This window comes from Benincasa hispida, chromosome 9, assembly GCF_009727055.1.
Source record: "Benincasa hispida cultivar B227 chromosome 9, ASM972705v1, whole genome shotgun sequence".
Lineage (NCBI taxonomy): Eukaryota > Viridiplantae > Streptophyta > Magnoliopsida > Cucurbitales > Cucurbitaceae > Benincasa > Benincasa hispida.
The window spans coordinates 55,866,222-55,889,426 of NC_052357.1; the positions used below are offsets into that span (position 1 = coordinate 55,866,222).

At 36.7% G+C, this 23,205-nt stretch overlaps 4 protein-coding genes, 1 long non-coding RNA gene and 1 pseudogene across 6 annotated transcripts; 3 read left to right on the plus strand and 3 right to left on the minus strand.

Moving 5' to 3' along the window:
- The first annotated feature begins 291 nt into the window (after positions 1-291).
- Positions 292-2,290, plus strand: LOC120085353 (annotated as a pseudogene).
- Positions 2,291-7,508: 5,218 nt separating this feature from the next.
- LOC120084803 (uncharacterized mitochondrial protein AtMg00810-like) lies at positions 7,509-8,081 on the plus strand. The gene has a single exon (XM_039040621.1). It carries the CDS (start codon positions 7,509-7,511, stop codon positions 8,079-8,081), a length of 573 nt encoding a protein of 190 aa, XP_038896549.1.
- A 559-nt stretch (positions 8,082-8,640) lies between these two features.
- On the minus strand, positions 8,641-12,370 carry LOC120085935 (lysine-specific histone demethylase 1 homolog 2). Of its 2 annotated transcripts, XM_039042262.1 has the most exons (3): positions 10,244-12,370; positions 9,589-10,152; positions 8,641-9,500 (listed from the first exon to the last, which is right to left on the minus strand). In XM_039042262.1, exons 1-3 carry the CDS (start codon positions 11,781-11,783, stop codon positions 9,172-9,174), a joined length of 2,433 nt encoding a protein of 810 aa, XP_038898190.1. In that variant the 5' UTR covers positions 11,784-12,370; the 3' UTR covers positions 8,641-9,171. The 2 variants fall into 2 exon arrangements, with proteins under 2 accessions (XP_038898190.1, XP_038898189.1); XM_039042261.1 differs by having other exon boundaries at positions 8,641-10,152; positions 10,244-12,369.
- Positions 12,371-16,768: 4,398 nt separating this feature from the next.
- On the minus strand, positions 16,769-17,324 carry LOC120085769. The gene is made up of 2 exons (XR_005484030.1): positions 17,205-17,324; positions 16,769-17,123 (listed from the first exon to the last, which is right to left on the minus strand). It is a non-coding gene; the product is annotated as an uncharacterized LOC120085769 (long non-coding RNA).
- Positions 16,881-18,268, plus strand: LOC120085768. Its single transcript, XM_039041950.1, has 2 exons — positions 16,881-17,147; positions 17,233-18,268. The coding sequence occupies exons 1-2, from the start codon at positions 16,913-16,915 to the stop codon at positions 18,021-18,023; spliced, it is 1,026 nt and encodes a 341-aa protein (XP_038897878.1). The 5' UTR covers positions 16,881-16,912; the 3' UTR covers positions 18,024-18,268.
- A 132-nt stretch (positions 18,269-18,400) lies between these two features.
- Positions 18,401-22,154, minus strand: LOC120085767 (receptor-like protein kinase THESEUS 1). The gene has a single exon (XM_039041949.1). The coding sequence runs from the start codon at positions 21,308-21,310 to the stop codon at positions 18,782-18,784; it is 2,529 nt and encodes an 842-aa protein (XP_038897877.1). The 5' UTR covers positions 21,311-22,154; the 3' UTR covers positions 18,401-18,781.
- Between the last annotated feature and the right edge of the window lie 1,051 nt (positions 22,155-23,205).

A 23,205-nucleotide genomic window follows, 5' to 3' on the forward strand; every position in this document is an offset into this window, starting at 1 on the left:
AGATTTTAGGCTTTTTTTGGTCGGTTTTTTTCCCAAAATCGATACCGATCGATAGATGCATACCCCTAAAATCACAATGACCTTTTAGTTCTCCACAATACAACAAAATCCCTTATTTGTGTGTATATATATATGATCCTTGAAAAGGAGTTTATTTTTATTTATTTATGGGAAAATTTATTGGTGGGGCATTAGAAGAAGAAGAAAGAGGAAGATTTAGGGTTGAAATAAAATAAAATATTAAAAACAATAATGATGAGATCAGAAGAAAATATTAGTAGTAATTAGGGAATGTTTGAAGAAGAAGAAGTTCAGAAAATGGAAGGGTTTGTTACAGGATCGGATTACATAGAGAGCTTCAATGCTGCTGCACCACCAACAAATATGACCATTCTTCTGCTACACGTAGAGTTTCTTCTTCTAGCGATTCTTCAGCAACAAAGTTTATATTAATACTAAAATATCACAGTCTATTGTCTAATAAAATTTTTTTGCTATATTTTTAAATATTTTTATTCATTTTCCTATATTTGAAAACAACTTTATTTTTTAACTGCTTAAAAAAAAAGTTTAAATACTATTCTTATTCTCTATAATTTATATTTTGGTTTATTTGGTTATTGTACTTTCAATTTTGATTCTTTTTAAGATTTGTATATCACTTTGATCATTGAAAATGATATTATGGAATAAAGGAATCAAACTAAACATTTTGAAAGTATAGACAACAAAATGAACCAAAGTTGAAATTATACGACTAAAATGAACAACAAGGATTAAAGTAATATTATTTCAAATAGGTTCTTAGATAGTGATAAAAATTTATAATGGCGTTTGAGAGTGATTTTTAAATAAATTAGAATCATTTTTGTTGTATAAAATTACTTTTAACATTTTTTTTTTTAATAATGATTTAGATAGATTTTGATGGTATGAAAATTTTTAAAAGCAAACCTGCATTAGTTTGATTTGGAAGGATTGAAGTGATATTATAGAGTGATTTTGAACATGGAGCCAAAGTGTTTTTTTTTTTTTTTTTTTCATAATGATTTAGATAGATTTTGATGGTATGAAAATTTTTAAAAGCAAACCTGCATTAGTTTGATTTGGAAGGATTGAAGTGATATTATAGAGTGATTTTGAACATGGAGCCAAAGTGTTTTTTTTTTTTTTTTTCTCAACAATTTCAAAACCAATCTTTCAAATTTGCCCTTTTCAAAATGGTCATAGTTAAATCACTTTTTCATTTTTAAAGTTTGCTCAAATACATATTTTTAGTGATTTGAAATTACTTAGATTGGTATTAAATTTATGTTTAAAAAATGTAAAACCAAACATTAAATTGGGGTTGGATATTTAAAAGCATGTTTTAAAGTGATTTTCATTTTTTCACCTGTAAAATTTGAGTGGCTACAACATTAAAGTTTGTATTACATCCTAACCAACTTTTTTTTATGCTAGAGACATAATTTTTAAACAGTAAAATTCTATAAAGTTAAGGATTGATCAATCCTTGTTTCAAGAGGAAAAAGGACAAGAATAAATGTACTTTCAAATCCATATTATTCTTCTTGTAATTCAATGTTGTTTTGGAGTTGAACATTATTAGGGAAGCTGGCTCCATAGGAATTTGAGAAGCATTATCAAAGAGAAGGGATCAAGAAATGGAAGAGCAACATCTGGGTTTCAGTTGAAGGAGTGAAGGTTCCATTGTGGAGAACTTGCTTGCTTAAATACTACAAGCATTCTGAAAATGAGTCCTACTGGACTTCTTATGCCCTTCATCGACGCAACTTCCACCGGGACGAGTTCATCTGCTGCTCTGACTGCAAGAAGGAACGACGGTTTCGTCTTCGAACTAGAGACCGATGTCAAATCTACCATAATGCAATCGCTAATCAGAGATGGAAATGTGCTGATCGTCCTTATGACATGTAAGTTATGTCCGTTTTGTAGTTTGTTCGGAATTTGCACAAGACTTAACAAGTGAATTGTTGATATGAAATAGAGAGTATTAACTATTAATTTTAAGCTTAATAATAAGTACTGGGGTTGGATGGTTTATTTCATTAATAAGTTGCCTTGGCTTACAAGTCTTGTCAACCTATGTTACAGAATAACATGCGATGACGACAAGGAGCGGGAGAGTAGAAAGAGTTGTCGGGGCTGTCCACGATCGTCAAAGTGACAAGGCTGCACGCCCTGTGTGTGTTTCGGATGTCTCCGATGCCGCTTCTTGGACTACCATTGTCGTGCCTGCATCGACTTTGTGCAGAATACAGCACCTTGAGCTTGTATTTGAAACTTCGTTGATGAGTTCTAATGGCCATTGGAGCATTCTATATTTGTGACTGATGCAAGTTTCTTAGAGTTTTGAAGGAAAAGAAAAAGGGAACAATACAATTGAACATGTGACCGTTTTCACAGTTAGCTGACAGCAAATCCTTCTCTCTTACATTCTATCCATCCAGTGTCAGTAGAAGCTATTCATATGTTAGATTTCACAATGCATGGAATAAAATTGATGATGAAGAAAAGAATACCTCTCTTTTTTATATTGCATAATTTAACCCATGTATACTCAAAGTTTGCTTCTTATGTTTGGCGAGACAAAAATGATTTAAAATTATTTATGCCCGTTTGGTAATCACTTAGATTTTATTTTTATTTTTGAAAATTAAGCTTATAGTGACTACTTTCCACCTTCAAATTTATTTATTTATTATCTACTTTTTATCAAAAAAACCAAACCAAAATTTGAAAACTAAAAAAAATAACTTTTAAAAACTTGTTTTTCGTTTTGAAATTTGGCTAAGAATCCAACTATTATATTTAAGAAATATGCAAATCATGTAGGAAATAAGGAAGAAATAAGCTTTATTTTCAAAAATTAAAAACTTTAGTTACTGTTGAAATACGTTGAATTAGCCCTAAGAGCATTTTTGTAATTTATACTATATTTGCTAAATTAGGGTTTCACCTCATTCTATTTATATCTAATGTTGGGTCTGTATGTATACATTAAATAATAAGTCTTTTTCTACCGTGGTTTTTCTTCCCTGAATTAGGGTTTTCCATGTAAACTCCTTGTGTCGTCTTCTTTTCTTCTATTTCAATATGGTATCAGAGCAAGGTGATGAAACCCTAGCCCTGATAGAAGAAACTCAGTCATCAAACTTGATAGGTGAAGGTACGCTGACTAATGAGGTTGTGATTCAAGCAGCAGTTGACCGCTATCTTCGAACCATCATCCCAGGTGGCTCAGTCGAACAGATCCAGCTAGCGAGCTGAACAGTAGGTGGTGGACTTGCTCCAACCGGCGCGCCGATTAGCTTCCAGACTCAGCCGTTCCAGTCGAAAACCATCGAGGAAGGTCTCTTTGCTTCGCACGCTCTCCAGTCGACGAACGCGAGCGGTTCACAACCGATCGGACCCTCGACTTCGCACGCGACCGTCTCAGCTTCGCACGTCCTCCAGCCGGCACACGCGAACGATTTACAGCCGATCGGTCCTTCTGCGTCGCACAGAACCGGATCTGCATCAGATGGTCGTGGGTTTGCTCTAGCTGCCGGGTCGGGTCAGATCGACGCGATTTCTTCAACCTCACAGCCAATTGCCGAGCCTTTTTTCCGTTATCCACCATCGCAGCCGTCTCGGAACAACGCCGGTCACGGGTTGCCGAACTTTGCCGCCGGTGGACTTCCGGCAATAGCTTCTTCACAGTACCATGGTAGGCAGCTTCTTCCTCATGTTTATCCAATTCAGCCTCAGTTTCGAATGGGTGATTCCGTTGAAGAAAATCCCATGGTTTTTAGACAGAAAAATTCCAAATCTGAATCTCATGGGGAACTCCAACAACAATTGGTTAGTCTCCAGCAACAAATGGCCGCCCTTGGAGCTAGATTGAATGGCCATGATTCTTCCCCGATGTATTTAGAAAATCCGGTATCAATGTTTCCTACTCTTCTTACTACTAATTTTTTATCTGGAACTATTGGAAATTCTGTAGGAATGATCACGAGAGAGAAGTTGGATGGGCAAAATTACTTTTCTTGGTCCCAAACAATTAAAATGGTTCTTGAGGGACGCCATAAGTTTGGATATTTGACTGGAGAGATACCACGACCAAATCCTGGAGATCCTCAAGAGCGTGTCTGGAAGGAAGAGGATTCTTTGCTCCGCTCAATGTTGATCAGTAGCATGGAACCACAAATCGGGAAACCTTTACTCTATTAAGCCACTACCCAAGATATTTGGGATGCAGTCCGACGGTTATATTCGAGGCGACAGAACGCATCCCGCCTGTATACTCTACGTAAACAGGTTCACGAATGCAAACAAGGGAGCATGGATGTAACTTCATACTTCAGCAAGATGTCATTGTTATGGCAAGAAATGGATCTATGTCGGGAGATCATCTGGAACTGCCCACAAGATGGAATTTAATACTCCAAGATAGAAGAGGTTGAGCATGTGTATGATTTTCTTGCCAGGCTGCACCCCAAATTTAATACAGTTCGTAGTCGAATACTAGGGCAGAAACCAATTCCGTCTCTCATGGAGGTCTATTCAGAGGTTAGATTGGAAGAAGATAGATCGAGTGCAATGAACGGGTCAAGTGTTACCACTGTAGAGTCAGCTGCCTTCGGGGTAAAGTCCACTGGAGTTGATGGTGACAAGCAGAATAGTAAAACACCCCCAGTATGTGAGCATTGCAAAAACAGTGGCACACGAAGGATCAGTGCTGGAAAGTGCATGGTCGCCCTCCAAATGGTAAACGTCGCCCTCCGAATGACAAGTCGAAATCTGGGCGTGCTTTAGTTGGTGAAACAGTTGAGGGGGCTGCACAACCTCAGACACAGCCTTCAGTGACCAACCCTGGTGATTCAGGTACCATAGGGATCGGAACAGTTGCTCAATCATGTAACCCTAAATCTTTTAATTACCTTGTTGAAGGGAATGAGTTATGGATTCTAGATTCAGGAGCGACCGATCACTTGACTGGCTCATCCGATCGGTTTCTCTCATACTATCCAAGCGCTGGAAATGAGAAGATTTGAATTGCGGATGGGTCCTTCGCTCCTGTTGCTAGAAAAGACAGACTGTCAACATTTCAGGGATTAACTCTGCAAAATGTCTTACATGTGCTTACAACTTTTTATCAATAAGCAAAATAACAAAAGATTTGAACTGTAGAGTTATCTTCTCACCAGATACTGCTTTGTTTCAGGACTTGAGCTCGGGGAAGACGATTGGCACTGCCTAATATGACAGAGGCCTATATTTCCTTTCTGCAGATGCTTCCTCCAAAAGCTTGTTTATGACTAGTTTTTTTTATCTTCGTTTACTATGTCTGAAACAAATTATTTATTGTGGCATTTTCGTCTTGGACATCCTAATTTTCAATATATGCGATATTTATTTCCTCATTTATTCCATAATGTGAATGTTTCGTCATTATCTTGTGATGTCTGTATACGTGCTAAACAACCTCGCGTGTCGTTTGTTTCTCAGCCCTATAAACCTACCCAGCCTTTTCACCTGGTCTATAGTGGTGTTTGGGGTCCCACAAGCATGTCTACCCTATCTGGTAAATGGTGGTTTGTAACTTTCATCGATGACCATACCCGACTTACATGGGTATATCTCATTACTGATAAGTCCGAGGTTTTATCTACCTTCAAACAGTTCTATACCACTGTTTTAACACAGTTCAACATAAAGATTGCCATTCTTCGGAGTGACAATGGTCGTGAGTTTGTCAACCATACGTTCCAGGAATTCTTAGTGTCAAAAGGAATCGTCCATCAAAACTCGTGTGCATATACTCCACAACAAAATGGGGTGGCTGAACGGAAAAATCGCCCTCTCATTGAAGTTGCTCGTTCCTTGATAATTCCAGTGTTTCTCCCTTCATACCTGTGGGGAGATGCGGTTCTTACCGCAGCTCATCTAATTAATAGAATGCCTTCACGAGTTCTAAAGTTTCAAACCCCTCTTGAGTGCTTCAAAGAGTCCTATTAGTCTACCCGTCTTATTCCTGAGGTTTCTCTTCGTGTGTTTGGGTGTACAACCTTTGTTTATACTCATGGTCCACACCGGACTAAGTTTGCTCCACGAGCTAAAAAATGTGTGTTTTTCGGGTATCCCCTTCATCAGCGAGGCTATAAATGTTTTCATCCATCTTCCAGAAAATATTTTATCACTATGGATGTCACGTTCCTTGAAGATAAACCGTTCTTTCCCGTTAGTCATCTTCATGGGGAGACCACAAATGAAGAGACTAACAGTTCCACGTACTCCGTACCCATTAGCCTCAATCTTGAGCCTAGTCTTAATATTTCTGAACCTGAGCCTAGCCCCATTGTTCCTGGACCTAGTCTATCTAGTCTTGAACCTAACTTTGCTCCTGTTGCTCCTGTGTCGGTTCTTTCTACTAGACAAGTGCCCTGAATAACATACTATAGGAAGAATCTCAGAAAGGAAATTCAGGAAACCTCTGGTGTTCTATCGGAAAGTGTCCAAGCGTCGGAACCAGCTCAGGTTCAAGATCCCGTTGTTTCAGAGGAGAGTCTTGAAGAGAAGTCTGGGAACATAAAAAATGATGAGAGCTCAGAGAAGGTTGAAACTTCAGGAGGTAATGAGGTGCTGAAAGATCCTCAAGAAGATGCAGAATTGTCTAAAAAATCTGATACTGAAGAGGGACAGACGAAAACTGACAACTATGATACTGCTCTGGATATGCCAATTGCTCTGAGAAAGGGAACCAGGTCATGTACAAAATACCCTTTGCATAGTTTTCTGACCTATAGTAACTTATCTCCTGGTTTTAAGACTTTTACTACTCAACTGGATGCTCTAGCAATACCTTCCAGTGTACATGCGGCCATGGAAGTTCCCGAGTGGAAAGCAACAGTAATGGAGGAAATGAGAGCTCTCGAGGCAAATAAGACTTGGGAGTTAGTAGCTCTCCCTAGAGGTCACAAAACAGTTGGTTGCAAATGGGTGTTCACAGTGAAATATAAGTTTGACGGAACACTCGAGAGGTATAAAGCCAAGTTAGTTGCTAAAGGGTTCACTCAAACGTATGGGATTGATTATTCAGAAACTTTTTCCCCAGTGGCTAAGTTAAACACGATTCGTGTTCTTCTGTCTGTCGTCGTAAATAAAGATTGGCCCCTACATCAACTAGATGTAAAGAACGCCTTCCTAAATTGTGAGTTGGAAGAGGAAGTTTATATGAGTCCACCTCCAGGTTTCAAAGCTAAGTTTGGGAATCATGTTTGCAAACTCAGGAAGTCTTTATATGGGTTGAAGTAGTCCCCTAGGGCATGGTTTGACAGATTCACCGTGTTTGTTAAGTCCAAGGGTTTGTTCAGGGGAATTCTGATCATACCTTGTTTACCAAAAAATCACCCTTAGGAAAGATTGCTGTGTTGGTAGTGTATGTTGATGACATCATCCTATCAGGGGATGACACGGCAGAAATTGCTAAGCTAAAATAAAGGATGGCAGGTGAATTTGAAATCAAGGATCTTGGTAGTTTAAGGTATTTTCTCGGGATGGAAGTGGCAAGATCAAAAGCAGGAATATCTGTATCTCAGCGGAAGTACACTCTGGACTTGTTAAAGGAAACAGGAATGACTGGATGCAAACCTATTGACACTCCTATTGAGGTCAATAGCAAACTGAAAAGTATTTCGGAAGGAGTTCCTGTGAATAAGGAGGGGTATCAACGCTTAGTAGGAAAACTGATTTACTTGTCTCATACTAGGCCCGACATCTCCTATGCTGTGAGTGTAGTAAGTCAGTTCATGCAGAGTCCATATGAGGAGCACATGAAAGCTGTGACTCGAATTTTGAGATACCTGAAGTCCACCCCTGGGAAGCGCTTGGTGTTCAGGAAACATGACACATGGAGCATCGAGGCATATACTGACTCAGATTGGGCCGGATCTGTGAATGATAGAAGGTCAACCTCAGGGTACTGTACCTTTGTATGGAGAAATTTGGTAACTTGGCAGAGTAAAAAACAGGGTGTAGTGGCCAGAAGTATGTTGAGACAGAGTATAGAGCTATGAATCTGGGAGTGTGTGAAGAAATCTGGTTGCAGAAAGTTTTATCTGATCTTCACGAGAGTAGTCCGGGGTCTATAAAGCTGTATTGTGATAATAAGGCTACCATCAGTATTGCAAATAATCCCATGCAACATGATAGAACCAAACATGTGGAAATCGACAGGCACTTTATTAAAGAAAAGTTAGATCGCGAAGCTATTTGTATTCCCTATGTACCTTCAGTCCAACAGATTACAGATGTTTTTACGAAAGGGTTATCGAGACAGACGTTTGAAGCTTGTATTAGCAAGTTGGGTCTTGCCGATATCTACGCCCCAAGGGCATTTTTTAATTTATACTATATTTTCTAAATTAGGGTTTCACCTCATTCTATTTATATCTGAGGTTGAGTCTATTGTACGTATGGCATTAAATAATAAGTCCTTTTCTACCGTGGTTTTTCTTCCCTAAATTAGGGTTTTCCACGTAAACTCCTTGTGTCGCCTTCTTTTCTTCTATTTTAATAGTTACCAAACGGAATCTTAATTATAAATTCAAGATATTAGAAGATACCAAAGCCACAGGCGAAAAGGCTTTCTAGGTTGGGATTTTCCAGGAAAAAATTGAGTGTATAATACAGATACGAAATGTGTTGTAAAACTATGGATGCCCAAGAATACAACTGCTTTCTTTGGAGTCAATGAGTTAACATAGAGTTGTATTGAACTACAAAAAAAAATACGGGGAAGAATTGTAACTCCTGTTACCCTAGTAGACACCAAATTGATTAATTACAGTCATTTGATCTACTCAAAAGGTTTTCACATTGATCAGCTGATGATGTTATTACTTTTACCCACACCAAGTCAGTTTGCTTCAGACTTCGATTATCCATGCTGAGGCTGAAAAAAAATCGCACTTTTTCTGAATTGTGAAACAATGAAATAACCAAATTCATCATCCCTTGGGACATAATTCAAATCTTCATCTGGGATTTGACAGGCATGCCTATTTGTGACAGCCCTTTTCAAGCAATATAATGCACCCACATGTTTCCAGGTACTTCTTCTATTTCCAAAAGAGGGTTGGTTCTTAAGTCCACAGCAGCAGAAGATTATCTATTAGATTTGTGGTTGTGGTTGTAGCTGTAGTTGTGATTGAGGTTGGAGTAGCAGTTGGGGTTGAAGCTGTGGCTGAGGAAGCAGTTGCAGTTGGGGCTGGGGTTGTATTTGTAGTTGGGGTTGGGGCTCGGGCTCGGGTTGATATTGCGGCTGGGGCTCAGGTTGATATTGCAGCTGGGATTGCAGTCGTGATTGTGGCTGGGGCTGGGGTTGTGGTTGGGGCTGGGGCTGGGCTTGCATTTGTGGTTGTGATTGGGGTTGAAGTTGTGGTTGTCCAGCAGACAACCGATTCCTCCCCCGGCCTCTTCGAGCACTGGCAATACTAGAAATCAACGAGTTACCGATATTAGCCAAAGCACTGGGTCCCATCAGCTTTAAGCCAAAATTTTTCACTAGATGTGGCAGTCTACCTTCATTCTCTCCAGTTGCAAGTTTTAGCTCACGTGCCTGTTCACGGGATACAATCGTGTAAAGCAGCAGCTGTTGTTGTGAGGGGTCTTCACAATCGTCTGCCAATTCTTCGTCATTAGAACTTTCTCCCTTGCCTCTGAATGTGATTTTCATGACCCCCATAGATTTTTCATCATCTACCAAGGAATTGAAAATAAAGGACAGATTTCCAACTTCAATGTCAGGTTTCCTAAAAAGATCTGCCAAAATATCATGTCTGAGACTTTTCGACATGAACTTCCTAGTATTGTTTGATCGTCCCCGAGTTGCTTGGTAAATACATGAAGCTTCTCTTAGGCCACTCAAGAAGGCACCATGCATGGTGGCTGGATATTGCTTAGTTGTGGCCTCACCGGCAAAGAATAATCTGTTCCACACACTTTCTGCAAGAATGTCGTAATCGTTGCCAGTGGACCCCACTCGAACATGAGAGTATGAGCCGTAAGAAAATGGATCCCTCCCCCATCTTGTGCATATTGTCTGTATTGGATTTGGCACGTCAATACCCTTGGTGCTGAATATGCCTATATGTAGAAAGGTAACAAAGGTTAAATGAGAAGTCTTACAGAAATATTCATATGGTAATTCATGACGAAAACCAGAAAGAGATCATACCTCTGAGAATTCCAAGAACCCGGTGGAGCAACACGGTTGGATCCGTGGATTCAAACGCTTCAGCAGCTTCTCCAGCAACTAGAGCTATAAGAACTGCACCTCCAGAAACAGTATGATAACCATAAAACAAAAAGAACTCCCCTCGCTGATGGCAATGCTCTCTAAGACATCCAAATGTATCTATGTCTTCCCCCCAGAAAACATGAGGAAAAGCCATTGCGACTTTATTCAATAATCCAAAACCCAGTCGCTCAATTGCTGCCAGCTTCCTTTTAGGTAACTCTGGTTCAAATCTGATACGTTTTCGCTTCAGAACCCCAAGTGGGACCGTGCACAGGACCATATCCGCTTGAAACACTTGATCTCCAGCTATTACTTCCACTCCTTCACTTCCATATTTAATAGTGTCAACAACCTGCCCATAAAATATTGGAACTCCTTCACATAATGCTTTTATCAATCTCCAATTACCTCCTGCTAGGAAGCAATGGTCGCCACCCATTTCATAAGGATCGTCTTGATCCCAATGCACAGCAGACAAATTTGAAACACATCCTGCATTTGCGTATTCCAAGTTTGCTATATGCCAATCGAGAAGTTGTCTTTCATCCGTACTCCGAGCCACAGCATACAATTGCCTGAGTTTTTCTAGAACGGTTCCAAGAGATATGTTATTTGCCAATCCTCCCATAATCTTTCTCAGTTCAGTCACTTTGTCTAGCAATTTATTAAAAATAAACTCAATCTTGGCATCAATATCCTTTCCAATCAGTGTCCCATCAGGTTTATACAATGGACAATTATCTCTAACCTTATGAAGCGGAATGGAAAGTTGTCTAGCTAGAACTCCAAGAGGATTAGCATGGATACCAGTAATGACACTGCCACCAAGATCTACAGCAGCAAATTTGCCCTCCTGCCCCATCTTTTGTGTATAAACTCTTCCACCAGGACGATTCCTACCTTCTAAAACAATAACCTTAAAACCAAATGATAATAGCTGCCGTGCTGCAGCTAATCCGGCAAGGCCTGCACCAATAACAATCACAGTTCCTTCAGATCCCTCCTCTGACACTTGAGATGTAAAGGTTGGTGACACACCAAAGTTTATATAGCCATTGTACAGAAGGAAATCATATGCTGCACTAATTAAATGTTCATACTCATTGCTCACAGTTTCTTTAATCTGCCCCTTTGAAAGCCACATTCGTACATTGCCCCGCCACCTCGCGAGGATATGATTTCTAACAACAATGTAATCATTCTGCTCTTTCCCACCCAATTTCTTCACCACCCCTGCTTTAATCTCCTCCTCAAGCAAGGCATCAATTGGGAATCCAACCGATAACGCTATCATAGCCTCAATTTCAGTCTCTTTCTCTAGATCCTCTGCCGTTTTGCTCTTCTTCTTCTTCTTCTTCGAAACACCCCCTAAATGCTTCTCTACAAACTCATCCATTAAATCCTCGTCATAATTTCGCGAAGTAGCTTTCTTTCGCAAGGAACGCTTCAAAACTAAACCAGGGGTTCTATCCATCATTCTACAAACACGTTCCTAAATAAATTCAATCCGTCTAAACATCAAACCTTCAAAATCACAGCAAAAGGAGAAAATCCATCTCGCTCAATACTCCTTACATACTTGGGTAAATCTCAACCAATCTGCCGACTCTGAAATTCAAAAATAAAACTGCCGCCGCTGCTCGAGTATTTAAGAATTCAACGCAACCCCCCAATAAAATTTTAAAAAACAAATGAAAAATCCACTTCCGTCGTTGGAATTTCTCAAAAATACTGCTCGTAATCCACTAGAACATTTGATGAGACAGACGAAAGAAAATCACAGCCCCTGACGTAAAGAATGGAATTAAGAAAAAAATGAAAAAAAAAAAATAGAAGGAAGAGAACGTATCTTGATAGAGTTGAGGAGGAAATGGAAGAGTCAAAATTCGCCAATCTGAAGGGCTAAGTCTCAAATGGAATCGACGAATACAATTAGGGCATTCACCTGCATGGGTTTAAGGCCAAGAATTAACGGAGAAGAAAGAAGAAATTAGGGTTTTTAGGCGAAAACGAATTTAAGAAAAAGGAAATTTATTTTGATTTTTTATTGCAGGAAATTTGAGCAACTGAACAAATTACTCTCATTTTCAACAATTATCCTTTTTCAAATTTGACCTTTTATTTCTCTTCTTTTAATTAATTAATTTATTCTTTTTGATTTACTGTACGAATCTCGCTCCCAAGTCAATAGAAAGTGAGATACCAGTTAAACTATGCTACGTCGGTATTTGTTTATTTTTCTATTGAAATAGTAATTTGTTTGTTTATTTTATGATAATTACATTCTACATATGACGCTTGAACCACTCTCAACATCATATCCTAAATTCTAAGATTTTTAAAGAAATATTTTTAACACTAAGCTTTGATTGTAATGGTTTAGTTCATTTACTCTCAAAGTTTAGGATAAATTACAAAAATTACCCCTAAAGTATGGTGATAATTGCAATTATACCCTTAAACTTTTAATTTTAAAAATTAAGTTCTCAAACTTATACTAGGGTTAAAATTGGACCATCAAACTTTTATAATTGTATAAATTGTAATGATTGTATAAGTTTGAATGTTCAATCTTATCATTTGTAAGTCCAATTTCTACCTTTATTGTAAGCATAATGTTCCAAGTTTAATATTTTTAGAAGTTTGGAGGCCTAACTTTTACAATTCAAAGTTTGATAGTGCAATTACAACTACCACCAATACTCTTTGTTATTTGTCCCATAACAATTTAATTTCTAAACTTTGGTACGTAATAATTCAGTCTTTGTTTTTTTTTTTAAAAAAAAAAAAGTCTTTTGTTTATAAATTACAAAGTCTACAACATTAAATAAAAAATTGATATTTAATTTTGATTAAAAAAAAAGTGTTCCAAAAATTAAATTATTACAACTTTGAAAATGTAGAGCATAAATTATTAGATACTCAATTTAATGATTAAACTGTTACAAAATTGAAACTACACAATCATGTTATAACAAATGAAGGTTTAGGGAGTAGTTCGTTACTTCGGACCAAACTATTTTGCACAATTTTTAACATACCATTATTTAAAAGTTTAGGCTACTTTGATATGATAATTGTATTTATCTATTTTATAGTTCCGTTTGTTTGTTAACTTTTTAGAAAATTATAATAACAACCTCAAAATCAAAGGTTGAATCTCCTTCCCACTTTGTTAAAAAGTAAAAATAAAAGAGAAGATAACCGTGATAAGAAATTATGTTTAATTTTATATTTTGAAATATTTAGTTTTTCCATTCTAACTAAAACTTTTTTTTTTTTTTAGAGATCTAGTTAAAACTTTTTTCTTTCAAGAAAATGACAAATGTTTTGTTTTTATTTTGAAAAATTAAGTTTATGGATACTATTCTCACCTCCAAATTTCTTTCTTTGTTATCTATTTTTCACCAATGGTTTAAAAAGCCAAGCTAAATTTTGAGAATTAAAAAAAATAACTTTCAAAAAGTTGTTTTTATTTTTTAAATTTGGCTAAGAATTCAACAATTATACTTAAGAAATATGCAAATCATGATAAGAAATATTGATGAAATAGACTTATTTTTCAAAAATAAAAACAAAAAACCAAATTATTACCAAACAGAACATTAAATAATCAATTCTTGAAAGATATCGCAACAAGCCATAACAGAAACAAACTGTTTAATAAGGAAGTTTTGATAAGCAATTATTTGTTTATCATTAAGCAAATAATTGCTTATCAAGTATAAACATATAATTGCTTATCAAGTATAAACAAATAATTGCTTATCAAGTTTGGTGATCTTCCATCGCCCGATGGATATGACACTAAGCTAAACCATTGTGACAACAGAGAGTATGATAAAAAGAGATTTTTTCTAAGTACCTATGATAGCTTTGGCTTCTTTAATGAAGAATTCAAGCTTCGTAAAGTCAATAGATTCATTATTCAAAAATTTAATCACCTCTAAATAATCAGATTCTACTTCGATCTTTCACGGAAGTATGATTAACAGATACAAGAAACGTCTTCAATGTTGGTTATAGTGTCTTGGACTTTCAATGAAGGCCATACTTAAAACTTATTTGACATTCATGACATTGAGTGAAAGACGATATAAATTTAGGTCAAAAATTAAAATTTTCCTACCCCTTGAACTCTTAAAAATATTATAAGTTTAGCAAAAGGATTTCAAGGAGTCTTAGCTTTAGGTCATTAATCTGATTAAAAAAAACAAAAGAAAGTATAAAGAGAGGCTATTTACTGCTGTCCAAAATGAGAATGGGACATGCCAGGAAAAAAAAATTAAGCCTTCTTATAAAAAAAAGTATACTCTTACTAAAGAAAACACTGAATCAATTAGATATTGTATCGATTCAAAATTCGAAGCTCATGTTTAGATTGATTTTGAATGATTAGAAATGTATTTCAATATGATTTTGAATTGGACAAAAAATTATGTTAATCATTGCAAAATTACTTCAAAACATGCTATAAACTTTAATAACTGAATCAATTTAGACTCCCTGTTATATCCATTTTAAAATCATTAAAACATTATTCTCATAAGGTAAAGACATTCTAAGTACATGAAATAACCTAATATTTGAAAGAAATTATGAAATCAAAGTTAATAGTAAGCATTTTTTCAAAAGAAAAGGAGGAAAAAAGTTAATGTCAAAGCGAGCATATTTCAACCAACATGAATGTGTTAGCGACTAAGAAAAATGACAGAAGTTAAACACCTCTATATCTTTGTAATGATATATGATATATTATCTACGTTGAACCATAATTTCAATATTTTACAAAATCATGCTATGATGACCATTTCAAAACTCCATTTGAGAGCCATTGTTTTAACCAATTCAAGATGAAGACTAAGAAAAATAGTTTTTACCAAACAAACAAAAAAAAAAGGGACAAAAACATAGATATAGTTTGAAGAACATGTGAATTAGAACATTAATTTGAAAAGACAAAACAAAAACCATGGCGATTTTCGTGTCAAAGGAACCATGTGAATTTGGTTGTTGTTTAGCTTTGTTTCTTTAGTGTCATCTATACTCAATTTCTCATTATTATCAAAAGTCTAACCCTTCAAAGCTTAAAAGATGATTTCTTTCTAAGTTTCATGAATTAAAGACGAATATTCACAACTATCTTAGTTAACTATAAGACAGTTGTTTTCAAACAATGGTCTTCTGTTCTTTCTTGTTTACAAAATTACTTTTACCATGGCTCTTAAAGGTCAAGATTTTTGTGTATTCAGCTTCTTAATCTAATCTACGATTAAATATATATCTGAATAACATTGAAAACGCGAACTACAAAATTATGTTTTTATATCACCAACCAAACACACATTTGGATTGTAAAATCCATGTGTTTTATATACAAAAGAATTGAGTTTTACTTTGTGTTTGACCTACATTTAATTTGGGTCATTTGGGGTAAAAATGCACAATTGCATATATGACATTTGGCAATCTAACACAAAATAATAACAAATTTAGCACAACTCAAAATTATTAGTAAATATGACAAAATTTTAATTTCTATCGGTACATATCACTAAGTGAGGTCTACCAATGATGAACCTATCCGATAGACATATCATTGACTGATGGTTATCAAATAATAGACTTATCATTAATGGAAATCTATCATTGATACGTGTCTATCATTCATTATTTCCGTACTCTTTTGCTATTATGTTTGTTGTTATTAATATCATATCAATATAATAGAAATATATTATATAGGAAATAAGAATTATATTATTTTACTTCAATTATTAGGTGATTTTTTGCGTGGTCGTTCAACTATAAACATGACAATGTTATTTATTTGAGAAAACATAAAAAAGTCTATCAAACATGAGAAATATTAGTTGCTAGTAAAAATAAAATAGTTCTACTAGTTATAAAAAGTTATTACTAATGGACATTAATAGTCTATCGATAATTTACATAAAAATTATTCATCAATAATAGACATAAAAATAGTTGATAAGTGATAGACATCTATCAATGATAAACTAAAAATGGAGTCTCTCAATGATAGACTATTAAAATGACTTCTTCGTGATAGAAGTTTATCATTGATAGACTATATGAATGTTTTATCATTTTAGACCCATTTTTCTTTTTTTCTTTTTTTCTTTTTTTAAGAAAAGAAATGCCATATTTACAAATTATTTTATGACAAGTTAACAACTAAATTTGCTACCCATTATAATTATCCATATTTGATGAGTGAATTTCTAATCTCAAACAGACAGATATTATCTGTTCTTATTTGAAAGTCGAAGGTATCTTAACCATTTGAGAACCTTTCTAGCCAGCTTCAACCTTGAAGATGTTCACTTGCAGTTCTTTAAACTAAAACTACAGCTCCCAAAGCGTTGACCAATTTTATAAATCCATAAAGCAACAATATCAAAATCTAATGAAACTCAAAACTTCAACTAGAAGCTGAGTAAAAATGGAACAATGCATTTGCTTCAATAGTGCTTAATAGTCTGGGAAAATGCCCACTTTCGCACTCAATGGCTTTTATAAAAGATACAAGGAAAACCTGTGCTTGACCATCTCAAGTCATTGGCTGCCATTGAAGAAGCTCAGATGATCATGGGGAGATTTAGCAGAAATGAAATCTCTATCATTCTTCTGGTGTTCATGTCTGGTTTGTTGCAGATCCATGGTGCTGATACATTAACTTGTTACAGGAGCAACAGCCCGTGTCGTTTCAAGCAGATGCGTTGCCCAGCAGAATGCCCATCAAAATCACCATCAAACCATACCGACAAAGTTTGTTACGTCAACTGCGAATCGCCTGTATGCAAAGCAGAGTGCAAAAGTAAGGCTGGATAATGCTGATTTCAATCATGAATGAGTTGTGAAGTTTGTTTATGACTTATTTGTTTTTTGTTCCACAATGACAGGTTCAAAACCAAACTGTAACGGTCCCGGCTCAGCATGCTTGGACCCCAGGTTCATTGGAGCTGATGGTATTGTGTTCTACTTCCATGGAAAAAGCAACGAACACTTCAGCTTGGTATCTGATCTCGATCTGCAAATCAATGCACGGTTCATTGGACGAAGGCCTGCAGGCAGATCCAGGGACTTCACATGGATTCAAGCTCTAGGTTTCCTCTTCAATTCTCACTCCTTCTCACTTGAGGCCAAACGAGCAGCAACTTGGGACAACAAAGTTGATCGCTTGAAATTCACTTACGACGGAAAAGAAGTTGTTATACCAGATGGTCGTCTCTCGCAATGGAGGTCCTCAGAAAGCAATATTATAGTTCAAAGAACATCAACCAGCAACAGTGTCTTGGTAATTCTCCCTGAGATAGCAGAGATATCAGTTAACGTTGTACCGATCACTAAAGAAGATGATAGAATTCATAACTATCAGATACCAAAAGATGACTGTTTTGCTCACTTGGAAGTCCAGTTCAGATTCCATGGCCTCTCATCGAAGGTTGAAGGAGTGCTTGGAAGGACTTATCAACGTGACTTTATTAATCCTGCAAAGCCAGGAGTTGCAATGCCTATTGTAGGAGGTGACAAGGAGTACAGGACCTCATCGCTCCTCTCGGCCGATTGCAGTGCTTGTTTGTTTTCCCCTGCCAGAATCTCAAACAAAGTAGATCCAAAGATAATGCAATATAGCTTCATAGACTGCTCTGGAGGAAGCACAAGTGGAAACGGAATAGTTTGCAGAAAATAAATCACAATAACCAGAATCAAGTCATACTAAACATTGAATAATGAAGCTTTTGCTTCACACTGTCTAATAGTCTACTCTCATGGAGAGTTTGACTGGTTGTCTTCTGTTGAGTGATTCGTTTCTACTTTTGGGTGAATCTTACAGTACCTTAGTATTCAGCTCTGTCAAGAAAGTGTGTTTACCAAATTCCAATTCAATTGTTCCCATTTCAATTCAACACAAATCAATCTTGAAGTTCTCACAAACTAAGAGAATTATCTGCCCATTTCAAGTCATTTGACTATTAACTTCTTTTCCTTGCAGACATGTTAGTGTCGTTTTAGGATACAATATATATAAGAGAGTAATAAACAGAATAGAACATAGAACTACAAATATTAAGTCAAAAACTTGTGCTTTATTCACTATACCTTTCATCAGAAACAAAAACATTATACAACTAATACAATCCATTGTCTGAGTAAATGTGTAACAACAACCTGGGGCAGCTAATGTCTAGCAGCCTGAATGTGAAAAATAAAGAGTAGACTGTTTACTGTACCAATTAATCTTGAAATGATCCACGGATGCCGCAGAACCATGTTACAATCTGAATGAATTGAGCGAATGGAATTTAATCTAAGAGAAAGAAATCACAGAACAATATATTTCTTCATTTGTCCACTGTAAATATATTAGACTCACTCAATGCGAGGACCCCCAGTGCCTTTGCAGGTCATCCAGGATAAATCTTACTAGCTGAGGAATGTTTCCTTTTCTCATCTACCACGAGGATTTACGAGCTGCGAAAATACTGCACTTGTTGCAGCATCTTCTGCATCATCGTCGGTGCCAGAGTTCCCTCCATCAATCATGCTTACACTATTATCAAATGGCTCAAGTGGGGTCAGTTGGATGGTAGGGATGTGATTTGTGCTGTTGTCTTCAGGTTCCATTAGAGCAGATGAAGTTTCCTCGAGCTGAAGAGCATATTCCAAGTTCCACAGGACATCTCCCATAGATGGCCTGTCAACCCCATACTCGGCTAGACACTTCTCAGCTGTTTCACCAAACTTCTTAAGCGAAGCCGGATTAACTTTACCTACCAGATTTGGGTCCATGATATGATCTAGCATGCCCTTCTTCTGCCAGGTCATTGCCCATTCTGCTATATTGACTTGTTCTCGGGGCAGAACAGGGTTTAGTGCTGGCCTCGTGCAAAGAACTTCCATTAGAACGACCCCGAATGAATAAACATCTGACTTCTCGGTGAGCTGTTGTCGCCTGAAGTATTCAGGATCAAGGTAACCAAAACTACCCTTGACAGCAGTGCTTACATGAGTCTGATCCAGAGATGGCCCGGTTTTTGAGAGACCAAAGTCTGCAACTTTGGCAACGAAATTCTCATCCAAGAGAATGTTTGTGGTTTTAACATCTCGGTGTATTATGCTTTGAGCTGCACCAGTGTGAAGATAGTGAAGCCCCCTCGCAGCACCAATGCAAATATCAAGTCGTTGCTTCCATGACAACGGTGGTAGATCTGTTCCATACAAGTGACTCCGGAGGGGTCCATTTGCCATATACTCATAGACAAGAATCATTTCTGATCTTTCATCACAGTAGCCAATAAGAGACACAAGGTGACGATGTCGTAGCTTTGATAACATTTCTATTTCAGTTCGAAATTCGGCAAGACCTTGTTCTGATCTGGGGTTACCTCTTTTAACAGCAACTTTCATACCATCTTCAAGTGTTCCCTTATAAACCCTACCAAAACCACCAACTCCAAGGAGCAGATTTTCATCAAATTTGTTGGTAGCATCAAGAATTTCCTGAAATGTGAAGAATCTGCCGAGACTGGAGGAAGCCAAAGAAATGAAGCTTGCAGTTCCACTCTTTTGAGAAGTTGTTGACACTTTTGTGATGGTTTGAGAGTTTCCATATAAAGGCAAAGGCAGCCAAGGGTGTGCTGGTTGAGTAGTCTTTGACTTGCGTCCTACAAAACAGCAATAACACAATACGAGCAAAGCAAGGCCTACTACAGATCCCAAGACAGAACCAACAATGATTGCGATATTGTTCTTCTTTGAAGGCGCATCTGGGAAAAGACTTTCAACAGAAGAAGTTCCATCCAAGCTCCCAGCTTGGTTGCTTATCTTCATAATCTCCAACCCATTCATGGTTGCATTGGTGATGTCTGCCATTGTATCTGGACCAACACTAACAGTCAAAGTAGTTGAATCTGCTGAGTTGGAAATGAAGTCTTTATAATAAGGCACACCCAAGTCACCGGTTAACGATGATAGATCGAAGCTTCCCAGAGCATTATCAGAATTTATGTAAAGATTGAAAACCAGATTATTGAGAACCTTGCTCATTATATCACAAAAGTGTACCCTGACAAAATATTGAAAATTTGGCTCAACAGAGAAAACCCAAGTCAAGTTGAAGTTCACATTCGGTACATTTGGGTCTCCCATGGCATCGGCAGTTGCATAAACCCAATTTGGTGCAGTTTCTTGTGTCACACCAGCATGATATTTTATGCCCGCCGGGTTGGCAGAGACATTCACTGCAGAACTGTTGACATGTAGGTATTTCATGTCATTCTCCCAAGTCCTTCCAAGTGTATCATTTTGTGAAGTGAGTAAAGGACCCCCCATATTCAGCCGGTAAACAGTTTCAAAAGCAAGTTCCGAGATGCCGCTAAAAGGAGCAGATGGATTCAAAGCCAAGGCTTGGTCAGGTATCAGCTCATTAGGCATCGAGACAACTTCAATCGCATTAACAAATGAAACAGAACCATTGGACGGAATGAAAGTCAGGGTCAAGGAATCTGAAGTGACATTGATTGCATACTCCTTGAACATAAAAGAACCATTGTAGTTCTTGAAAGTGAAGTTGTTCAACAGCACAAACTTCTCAGTAACAACAGTAATTGATGCAGATGCAAGATTCCGCTCCGACTTTGGAATAGGATAAAAATACAACCGAACCCAATGCCGACCTTCTTTCCTGATTTCGAATTTATATGAAGCAACACTCGTGAAAACCCGAGCAGATTGATAGATTGGAGATGGAGCAGTTGTACCTTTTGGACTAACAACAACAGAGCTTTCACCATCATTGGAGAGCAATGAATGTCCAGAATCAGGAACAAAAGTTCTACCTTGGAAGGTGATGTTTTGTGTAGAACCGCACGATATCAAATAGTTATCAATGGGAGTGAAAGAGGCGTAAGATCCAATACACATGAACAAGACCACAGACAGAACCATAGACATGGAAACAAACTTCATTTTCACCATTTCCAATAACCCCAGATCCTAAAACCACAATAAACAACAAACTCAAGCTCCTAATCTTCCCTAACTTGTAAGAACAGACCCCAAAAAAAAAACCCAACAGCCTCTCTTTCGATCTGCAAACACAAATCCAAAAGAAACCCAATACAAAACCAACCAAATCCCTCAAAACCCACCTCCCTCTGGATCTATCTCACAATGCACATTTCACAAATCCACAGCTAAAACACAATTTCAGTACAGATATGTAACTCCATTGCAGACCACAAAAGTCTAAATCAGGTTAGACTTCTCAAAGAACAAAGAGACAAATAAGAAATGGAAATGTGTCTTACCTGATGAAGAACACAACAAATCTTGAAAGGGGTATTTGGGAAATATGAATCAAAGAGAAAAGAACCCAGAGAAGGGAAGAAGAAGAAGAAGAAGAAGAGATCCCACTAATCCCGGCATGAAAGGCCCGTTGAGCAGAGTTTTTTTAGTGCAGCTACCACACTAAACTTTCCAGGCTGTTATCGAGGCTGTCATCAATAGAGAAAAACTAGAGACCCCACAAAGAAGAAAAGAGGAGGAAATGGAAGTCTTCTTGCTCCAAACTCTTACTCTTTCACCATTTCAATTAAAACCAGCTGTTTTTCTTTGCCCCCCCTCACATTCATATTGGGGTTTTCTGACTTCGTTGCATAGAATCTTTTACAGCGATTACAAATACAAAAACTAAAGACGCCATGAACAAATGCTGCCTCTGCCTCTGCCTCTGCCTTCCCTCTCTGCTACAGCAATTGGCTTTTTTTTCGGCCATTTCCCTTCTCAATCACAAGAGTTTCAATTCATTTTTGTTTTCTTTTTACCCTTTTTTTCCAAAATGGGTTATCTATCTCATAAATGATGTTTTTAATTTCAACTCATGTGAGGAAAAATAGATGACTTAACCACTTGGGTTGTTTTCCATTCTCTGTCAAAGTTGTTTAAGTATGATAATCATACAACAAATACTAATATTATGGATTCCTAATATGATAATGTGGTGTATTTTTAGTAATTGACATTGGTTTTTTTTTTTTCCTATAGATTGAATGCTTAAGTATTAGTATCCGATTTGTTACACTAAAAAAATCTTATTCAACTTGAAGAGTTAGTCATTAAACTTGTAGAATCTTATTTTGTTATAAACTTTCAAATTTTTAATCTAATAGTTTCTTAGGATTAACTGTTATATCAGCATTTAGCAAAATAATTTAGATCAATTTAAAGATTCACTAGAAATATTTTAGATGTAAATGATCAAATTGGCACCATCTTAGAGGTTGGAGATAAATTAATAACTACATGAAAAATTATTTTTAATGTTAAATTGTTAAAAATATTTTCAAATATAGTAAAATGTCACAATCTATCGATAATAGACAATAACATTTTGTTATATATGTAAATATTTGATTCGTGTTTTATGTTAAAGAACGATATTATAAAGACAAACTTAAATTATTATTACCCAAATAAGTTTAGCTTAATAGCATGTGCTCTTTTCTTTGGTCAAGTCGTTTTAATGTAATAAGTGGACTCACGAGTTATTAAGATTTGAACATTCGACTTCAAAGTAGATACTATACATTTTTATGTCAATTAAACTTGGCACGTCTTGAAACAAAATATTATTTTTTTATATAGAAAAAAAAGGGTATTATTATTTAAAAAAAAAAATTAAAATAATGTTATTTTTTTAAGGATCCAAAGGGTATGGTTGCTGTGCAGGGACAAACGATTAACAGGGACCCGCTTTACGCGGCTTTAAGATACGGAAGAGCTGGTCATGGGACGTCAATTCACGGTGTTAAATCGCCGCTAACTTGATTCTTCCCTCGGAGACGCCTGCTTTGCTAGCTGTTTGACGGCTG